This window comes from Stylophora pistillata, chromosome 7, assembly GCF_964205215.1.
Source record: "Stylophora pistillata chromosome 7, jaStyPist1.2, whole genome shotgun sequence".
Classification (NCBI taxonomy): domain Eukaryota; kingdom Metazoa; phylum Cnidaria; class Anthozoa; order Scleractinia; family Pocilloporidae; genus Stylophora; species Stylophora pistillata.
In genome coordinates this window covers 14,735,278-14,744,815 of record NC_142525.1, presented here as the reverse complement: position 1 = coordinate 14,744,815, position 9,538 = coordinate 14,735,278, and the positions used below count along the sequence as shown (strand labels likewise).

Below are 9,538 nucleotides of genomic sequence, written 5' to 3'. Positions count from 1 at the left end.
AATACAAGAGAAATTATCCAACTCAATCAATGCTTTATTTGTTTGTTCCTTTTCTTTTTCCTTTTTCCTATTTTTGTTTTTCAGTTTAAATTATTTTTGAAAGGATATTTTTTAGTAATGTGCAGAGTAAACGCACATGTGCGAACGTTTAACTGTGACGATAGTTACAGCACACACTGCACTGGACTTTTGCTTAAGGCACAGCAATAACGGGGGGGAACTAACTTAGTAGGGAGGACTCGGTAGCGGGAACGCGAACTCGTCACGATTCCCTGGTACAGGCGACCTCTTCAAGTGAGGTTTTACGGACGTGAAGGACGAGAAAATCTTTTCGTTCCACAGTAAACTTTATACTAAGTCAGGCCAAGAACTGACACGACCTCTAGCGTACTCAAGTTGATAATCGAAAAAACCTTTAAAAAGTACTTACTTAAATATTGAACTGGTGTGGGGTTCTATTTTCCTTGAATAAGATTATAAAAGAACGGACAAATTCTCTTTGTGAAGTTAAACGATTTATATTTAAATATTCATATGTCGAAAATGAAAGAGCAGGTTTGCCGGATAAACTTAAGGTCATTAAAAATAGGAAAATCATGTGAGAATTTACAGCTTTGATATTGAGAATATACGCATGGTAATTACAACAGAGCAGCTCATAAAGTAAAATGAAGAATACAATTAAAAGTTTCTGCCCATCTAAGCAAGGTTGGTGTCAAGTTTGATTCTATAAAAAGAAATTGAAGTTACGAGTATAAACTCAGCTGCCAACTACCCATGAGGACCAATTTTGCCAGAAAAGACCATCGGGGTAGTCCATGGATTCGGGGTCATTCTTTTGTTCATTACCCTTTTTATTTGGCCTACGGCAGAATTTTAATCCTTTTTTTTTGGCGAAGGGAAAAGTAAAATACGATAAATCTGATCGATTATCATTTTCATTGGTGCTGCAAGCAACTGAACAATTATATTATCCTCGTCAAATGACAGGCTATCTGTTGCAGTCTGTACAACGACAAGTAATCGTCTGCGCTCACTTGAACCTTGCTTCAGTCTTATTGAGAGGTCGGTGAGATAAAGACAAAGACTGTTAAAAAAGTCACTTCGTTCGGTGGATATAGGATATTACGGTAATGCTCCATTATGGGAGGTACGCGGTGGCGTGACACCTGCTGATTTTCATACTTGAAACTGAAACTTAATAAATTATGTGAAGGATTCGCGGAAATGTTGACAGGTGAACCACGGGAGCACTCGATTTATAAAGGGCGTGAGTGGCCGGGTGCTCCCTGCTACTGATTCAGTAAGTGTTGTGTTACGAGGGATAAATTTGTGAACGCCAGCAAAGTTAGAAAGTTTCCACTGATCAATGCACCAGAAAACTTGAAGGGAAGGCTTTTTTCATCTGATGAGAGTAATATATACCAGCCACAAAATTTTTTCAAAAGTGTTAGACAGTTTTTCATGGAGAGCAATTAACCGTTTAAATCAGTGAACTATAATTTATATGTTAATCCGGAGATATAATCTCAAAATAATTTCACAGAGGCATCCGTCGACGCATACACGTAATTTAAATCAAAACTTTGGAAAGAGTTCAATATAACCCATACATTAATTATGCATTTGTTTCATGAAGACTAATTTAAAGGTTTCTTTGCAACACTCTAGGCATAATTAATATATTGGGTTATATGGAACTCTTTCCCAAGACTTTCCCTTGCAGAAGTATCTCAGTAGATGTGCTCCGCAAATTATGGAGGCTTAACTTGATAAACATGCATTTTCTTCATTTTGAATTGTGCATTTTCATGTTTGAATTAGTGACTTATGTTGTAAAAGGGCCGCTAAATTTGCAGAGCGAGCAAGCTATGAAGTGTCATATGAAAGGTGGATGGGCAAAATGGCAGAAAACCTTAAAATGCAGACGGACGGTACATCCCAAATACCTTTTTATATGAAACAAAGGCTACGAAATGGATTGTAATGAAATTGAAAACTATGTAAAACTAACAGTCACAATTATAAGGAGCATGATGAGTAATCAGTTTTGGACCCCGGGGAATTAGAGGAACCATAGGGCTTTTGAGCTAGACCTTTTAAATTATTATCATAAAATTAAATTATTTAAATTATTATTATAAAACTAGATGATTGTTATCGTAATTATTATTGTTGATATTATCATCATTTACCAACATTTTATTTGTGGTCAAATTCAATTAGAAAACATAATTATTCTAGAATCATATCTTTCTCTTGTGGAAAAGGGTAGTCATAAATATATGGATGCAGCAGGTTTTCTGTTTTAGATGTGAGACAAATATGCTCCAGTTTACCTTCTAGTATCATTAAATACTATACAACCTCTAGTTCTTTTCAATGCTGTAAAAATTTTGGTATCCCTTACTAAAAAAGTGCGTATTTTATATCTATTTTATATCTATTTTTTAAACTATTTTCTACCTATTTTTTGTGTATTTTTTCTCCATTTTCCAGACTATTTGAAAGCTGTTTTTTAACTATTTGAAAGCTATTATTTTGAAACAAAAAAAAGTAAAAAAATGGTCTGGTTGGCAAGTCATAACTACTGTAAAAATAGCTTTCAAATAGAGAAAATGCGCATGCAGTTCATTGATAAAATAGTATTAAAATAGCATTAATGAAATATTAGTTATAGAATAAAATAGAAAAAAAATGAAAAATAGGATGTAAGTACATTTAAAATAGACATAAAATAGGAATAAAATAGGAAAAAACTTGAAAAATTAGGAATCAATTACCTATAAAATAGACAAAAAACATGGATAAAATAGACAAAACAAGGATAAAATAGACATAAACAGGGATAAAATAGGGAAAAATCTAGAAAAATAGGATATAAATACATTTAAAATAGGTCCTAATGTATATGTCATGCAGGGTAAAAGGGTTTAAAATAGCACTTCCAGTGTATGGATCCAGAATAAGGTGGCCATAAAATAGATTGAAAGTAGGTCAAGATCAAAAAAGCATATCTCAGTCCTCAGCCTAGGATTATCACTTTTGTGTGTTAAGTTGTAGCAATTTTCCCTTTGCAAATGATTTAATGATCAATACTTCATATGTTTATGCAACAACCTCTATCTAGACTAGATTGCATGCATTACGTGAAATTAAAAAAAATTGTCAGTCGGGAAGACCGATCAAGTTTTTAACAATGCCATTAATTTACTTCAGTCTTCAATCTGTATCCAAAGGAAGTGACAACAAGTACTTTCAGTTTGCATAGAAATGATAAGATACAAATTTTTCATAAACAATAGAAAACAGAATTAAAGTGGAATTAAATTTTAAAAAGCAAAGTTTGTCCTTGCTTTTAGATAGCTGCAGTGGCTTCCTCTTTGTGGTTTCCCTATATGTTTCACTGTTTTCCTGTACTCTGAAATAAAAAAACAACAGAAATGATCTGTTCAATAACTGATATTTCATCCACCAGTAGATAATTTACTTGTTAGAAAGATTAATTTGCTAGATAATTGCCTTGTGATTAGGGTTTCCTTGTTACAAAATGATGTAATTCACTGAATTGAACAGGTTTTGATAACTTTTCAATCTATATTGCTTCAGTAAAACTTATGGCTTAAATTCATACTTCTGGGTCAAAAATTAGTCAAGTTGATATAGTTATATTATGTGGCTTATATAGCCAGCCAGTTACAAACATATTACACCTTAACCTCCTAAGCAGAGATCCTTTCTCATCCAAAGGGTGTCTGCTTTCGGGAAGCTCTACCATACAAATTGTGCTATCTTACCACAATCCCAGTCCTGCAAAGGCAGCTGCATAAATCTTAGCTACAAAAAATCCTGCAATGGATCATTGAATTGACTTCAGTTCTCACGGTATTCTTAGCTCTGAATTCTTTTTGCTTTTTACTTGTCCAAGTTTTGCAACCATAGCAAAATCTCTTTTAGGAACAAAGTTACATATATACATAAGAACACAAAAAGATGAACTTCTAATGTGGATGAGAATCGAGATTTTATGGGACAACCCTGACTGAGTGAATGTATGAGTGAATGCATCTTGGGACATCATCACCGACTTGGCAAAGTAGAGAGATGGAGAGAGCTTGGGATCAACATCGCCAAACATGCTCCCTCATCTTTGATTCTTACTTCAATTAATAGAAAGACAAACAATTCTTGTATGCCAGGATTAAAAATCGAATTACAGTGACCTCGAATTTTAGAACAATTAAGAAAGAGAGCGTGATGCAGGTATGGTGTGTTTTCAAATTAACGATCGAAGGTATAATTATGTTGCCCCCTCTTTCTATTTGAGAGATGTTTAGGTTTCTCTTCTGGTGCATTAGCCCAAGGGAGTCTGCAAACTCAAATTAAGTAAATGTTTACATAGTTTATGGAAACAGATCACTCTATAAGCTTATATTTATAGCCATTGAAACGCAATAACTTTGGGGCTTATTCTGACCACGAATCAAAAGCACCTTCACGTTTGAAATAAACTTGGAACTTTGTATAAATAAAAAGCAATTTTACTTACCTCTTTCACCATACTTGAATGATGGTGTTGTTTGCCTTCTATCATTGTTCTTTGTGTTGCTTATTGTGTCTAAGAGAGGCAAGATCTAATTAGAAAAGGCGAAATACCAACGGAACTCCACGCTTCTCCGATCAAGAGACAAGGTTCGTTTCGCCCGCCAAAACTAAATTCCGTGTCCCGTATGTCACCAAATAAGGAAAATCACTAGATCCCGTAGATATGTTGTGGTTCAAACTTAATCTTGGGTTTGAATTTTTTTAAATCAGTTTAAATTTTTCAAACTGGTTAGTAATTTTTAACACTTAACTTGTTCTTATTTACTTGTACCTCTCCTTGTAAAATACGTTGTAGAATAAACTCACATTTTAGTCATTTTAGTGATTAGGGTTAAGCATTTATTTGAAATGGTCATAGCTTTTGTGTAAGGTTAGGGGTAGCATTTGGCACCCAGTTTTTTTACTGGGGTTAAGTGCTTTGTTTGAATGGTTTCGGTTATGGTTAGGGTACGATTTCATGCAAGCCCTTCATCAAATGAGAAATACTTGGCTTTGGTGACAAAATTAAATATTTATTTTTGGCACTGCTGTAAAATAATATTCTGTTTCGTCATTGGTCATTGGTCGCTACGGAGTCACGTGAGAAGGCGCACGAGCCTGGGAAGATCAGTTGTGTACGATCCTTTTGGGAAGGTCGGACGGTGTTTGCACGACACTGAGAAAACTAGATGACTGCCGAAAATATGAGTGGAAGGGACCCCCTTTCACCAGTAGAAGAAGAAAATTTACTTTCTGAAGAAAACGAGACAGCGAATTCTTCGCATCGGGGTACAGACAAAGTGCTTGCTGATGTATTTTCGGCCATGACCCAAATGAGTTCTACCATGTCGTCCATGGAAAACACAATGAAACGGTTAGCTGGCGCACCAGAAGACCATGCTACACCATCAAAAAAGAGGAGAACATCTCCTACAACTAATACCATGAGTGATAGTGGAGATTCAGACCCTGAGAAGTCAGATTCTGAGGAACTTAATTTCCCGCCCAATGGTGACCCGCCAAAACTGGGCAGCTCTGACGCATTGCTCAATGAAATTGTTCAAGACTTTGAGTCGGATGAGCAAACTGACCCAAAAGTCGCTCAGAAATTGGCGGATATTGTCAATAAGCGATGGGGTTCTAAGTTAGAGGAAGCCAAATTAAAAGAAAAATTGGCAAAATACAATCGACCCGATAATTGCGAGAAATTAACTGTGCCAAAGGTCAACCCCGAGATCTGGAATAAGCTGAAGCACGTGACCAGGAGCGCAGATTTACGCCTTGCTAACATGCAGAAAGTACTTGTCAAAGTCGGTAGTGCAATCGCTAAATCGACTGACACTCTGTTGGCTATCCGTGCAGATTCTGAGAAGACTTCAGCGTCGGCTCTCACTGAGAAATTGGGGAAATTAATCACGCATAATGCTGACGCTCTGGCATTGTTAGGCCATGTAAACATTGACCTATCATACCGTCGACGCGACGCCATCAAACCAAACTTAAATAACGAATATTCCTCGTTGTGTGGCTCTCAAGTACCCATCACGAGTTTATTGTTGGGAGATGAGCTGCAATCTCAGTTTAACAATATCAAAGCAACTAACAAAATTGGCCATGCGACTACTTCAAAGCCATATTATCGCAACCATAGCGATGGCTGGAAGGGAAAATCTTCTCACTCAAATGGAAAGCCTTTTTTAGGGAAGAGGGGCCAGTCTTACCGGCCACACAACCACAATTCCTACAAAACACAGGCAACCGAGAAGAAATCCAGCCAGTGAAATGCTCTGATATCCCAACAAACAAGGTAAATATGTTACAGTTCCTTGAGCACAAGGCGCACTGCTTTAAAGCAGGGGGGCTGGGAGAATATTATTATCAGTGGCAGGCCTTAACCTCAGACCCTGAGATATTGCAAATGATACTAGGCCAGCCAATCGAGTTTACCAGAACTCCATGTCAAAGAGTAGTCCCCAAAGAGAAGAAAATCCTTGATTTAGACAAACAACATGTCATTGATACTGAAATAGCTGAACTCCTTGCTAAGGGTGTTATTACCCCAAGTAGCCATGAAAAAGGGGAATAGATCTCTCCTATTTTCACTAGGGCCAAAAAGGATGGTTCTTTCAGAGTAATTTTAAATCTCAAGCGTTTAAACATTCATGTACAATACCACCATTTTAAAATGGACTCACTTATAACTGTTTTACAAATGGTAAAACCTGGGTGCTTTATGGCATCCATAGATTTAAAGGATGCATATTATTCTGTGCCTATTGCCACTGCAGACCAAAAATACCTGAAGTTTCAGTGGCGTGGAAAATGTATAAATATGTTTGCTTTCCAAATGGATTGGCGTTTTGCCCCAGGAAGTTTACTAAATTATTAAAACCAGTATATTCACGTTTGAGACAGCTGGGACACCTTTGAGCAAGTCATATCGATGACTCGTATCTCCAGGGTGATGACTATGATGACTGTGAAAGAAATGTTTGGGATACTGTCAGATTATTTGACTCTCTTGGGTTTACTGTACACCCTGAAAAATCGTCCTTTGTTCCACAACATCGAATCACCTTCATGGGGTTTATCATTGACTCAATCACAATGAAAGTTTATCCAACCTCTAAGAAGACCGAAAAGATAATTCATACCTGTCAAGGGCTGTTGGAGTGTCCGCACCCTACAGTAAGATAGGTGGCATCAACCCTTGGGTTCCTCATATCAAATTTTCCAGCAGCAAGGCTAGGGCCTTTACATTTTAGGTCACTGGACATGGACAAAACTGAGGCCTTGAGCCTAAACAAGGGCAACTTTGATGCATTTATGCAACTGTCTGAGTTGTCTCGCAGTGATTTGCAGTGGTGGATAAACTCAGCAAGGTCATTATACAACCCTATAAGCCCTCCTCAGCCAGAGGCCACTTTATACACAGCTGCAAGTAAAGAGGGCTGGGGAGGAGTACTCAATAATGCAAAGATTGGGGGACCTTGGACTCCAGAAGAGGCTTCTAATCACATAAATTATCTTGAAATGCTTGCAGTGCTATTTTCTCTTAAGGCATTTCATAAAGCGTTATCAGGAAAGCATGTACTTGTGCGAATTGATAATATGACTGCTGTGTCAGATTTAGGTAAAATGGGCACAAGCCATTCCAGAAAGCGAAATGATCTAACCCGTACGCTCTGGGAGTGGTGCCTTGACAATAACATGTGGTTAACCACAAGTCATATCCCAGGGAAAGAGAATACACTAGCTGATGCAGAGTCCAGGAAATCTAGCAAAGAAACTGAATGGACTCTAGACAGAAAAATTTTTCACGCAGCCATTAAGAAACTTCATGTTGAGCCTCAGATTGACCTATTTGCATCTAGGCTTAATTACCAGCTAAGACCATTTGTTGCCTACCAACCAGACCCTGAAGCAATGGCTATTAATGCCTCTTCAATTTCTTAGAAACCTTATGTTTTTTATGCCTTTCCTCCTTTTAGTATCATCCCAAAAGTGTTACAGAAAATTCAAGCAGAGGAGACCACAGGACTGTTAGTTGTGCCGTGCTGGTCAACTCAGCCATGGTGGCCATTGGTTATGAGACTGTTGGTTCAGGAACCCCTTGTGCTTCCCAAGAAGAAACACACCTTATTTCTACCTCAACAGCCAGACTTGGTGCATCCACTATATCAGAAGCTCACACTTCTGATATGCCACTTGTCAGGAAATCACTTGAAGGCAGAGGGCTTTCGGAATCAGCTACCTCACTCATCCTACAGTCTTGGAGAATGGGCACCAAACAACAATATAAACCATTCATCACTAAATGGGAACAATACTGTTGTCAAAGGAAGATTAATCCCTTTTCAGCACCTATAGAACATGGGATTAATTTCTTGGCAGAACTTTACCACACAGGGATTGGATACAGTGCCCTCAGCACTGCACGGTGTGCTTTGTCTACTGTTTGTTTTACATCAGAGCATTACACTTTTGGACAGCATCCCCTAGTCTGTCGTTTCCTCAAAGGGATTTTTGAGTGCAGACCATCTCTCCCAAGGTACCAAGAAACTTGGGATGTCACGGTGGTATTAGACTATCTAGCTAAACTTGGGCCACCTGTGAAACTTAGTTTTAACAACTTGACTTTGAAAGTGGTTATGTTGATGGCGTTGCTTTCGGGACAGCGTCGCCAGACTCTGCACACATTATCAATTGATTATACGCAAATGAGTTCTGAAAAGGCTGTGTTTTCCATTGACTCATTGTTAAAAACTTCCAGACCAGGTAAACATCTAGCTTGTATTGAGTTTCAGGCCTATGTACCAGATGTAAGTCTTTGTATTGTAAAGCATCTTCAGCAATATCTGAAGCACACAGATACTCTTCGAGGTAATGTAAAGCAGCTTCTTATTAGTTACTCTAAGCCTCCTAAAGCTGTTTCCCCTGATACAATAAGCAGATGGATTAAGGCTACACTTGTTGATGCTGGAATTGACACTTCGAAGTACAGTGCACACAGCACTCGATTAGCATCTACATCTGCAGCCAAAGCAAACAGCATATCTATCGCCACAATTATGAAAAGTGCGGGGTGGTCCTAGGAGTCCAAATTTACTAAGTTTTACAACAAACCAGTGGAACCTCAAGAGAATTTCGGAACTGAGCTCCTTAAAGCTGTATGTAGGGACACCTAAGATTGTGTCTTATATTTGTATGTTTTGATGGCTAAGAGAGAATGTTATTAAAGCAGGTGCATATTGCTATAAATCATTGTTATGTTTGAGTTCGCACTCACACTGCTTTAAAATCTCACGTGACTCCGTAGCGACCAATGACCAATGACGAAACAGAATACCTAAATTAAACGAGGCTTACCTGTAAGGTGAAGTTTGATTGGGATTCTGTGAGTCATTGGTCGGGAGCGAAGGAGTCATGTGCCCACCCATGTGTTATTAACCCG

General features: G+C 37.9%; 2 protein-coding genes across 2 annotated transcripts; both read left to right on the top strand.

Annotated features, from left to right (window-relative positions):
* Positions 1 to 5,412: 5,412 nt before the first annotated feature.
* LOC148726774 (uncharacterized) lies at positions 5,413 to 6,494 on the top strand. The gene has a single exon (XM_088727882.1). It carries the CDS (start codon positions 5,418 to 5,420, stop codon positions 6,363 to 6,365), a length of 948 nt encoding a protein of 315 aa, XP_088584008.1. The 5' UTR covers positions 5,413 to 5,417; the 3' UTR covers positions 6,366 to 6,494.
* LOC111333132 (uncharacterized) lies at positions 6,340 to 9,187 on the top strand. The gene is made up of 2 exons (XM_088727873.1): positions 6,340 to 6,391; positions 8,076 to 9,187. The coding sequence occupies exon 2, from the start codon at positions 8,157 to 8,159 to the stop codon at positions 9,177 to 9,179; it is 1,023 nt and encodes a 340-aa protein (XP_088583999.1). The 5' UTR covers positions 6,340 to 6,391; positions 8,076 to 8,156; the 3' UTR covers positions 9,180 to 9,187.
* The last annotated feature ends 351 nt before the right edge of the window (positions 9,188 to 9,538 follow it).

What these genes read in the sequence shown, in the direction of transcription:
- LOC148726774 (XM_088727882.1), top strand. Translation starts at nt 5,418, where the DNA reads ATGAGTTCTACCATGTCGTCCATGGAAAACACAATGAAACGGTTAGCT.
- LOC111333132 (XM_088727873.1), top strand. Translation starts at nt 8,157, where the DNA reads ATGGTGGCCATTGGTTATGAGACTGTTGGTTCAGGAACCCCTTGTGCT.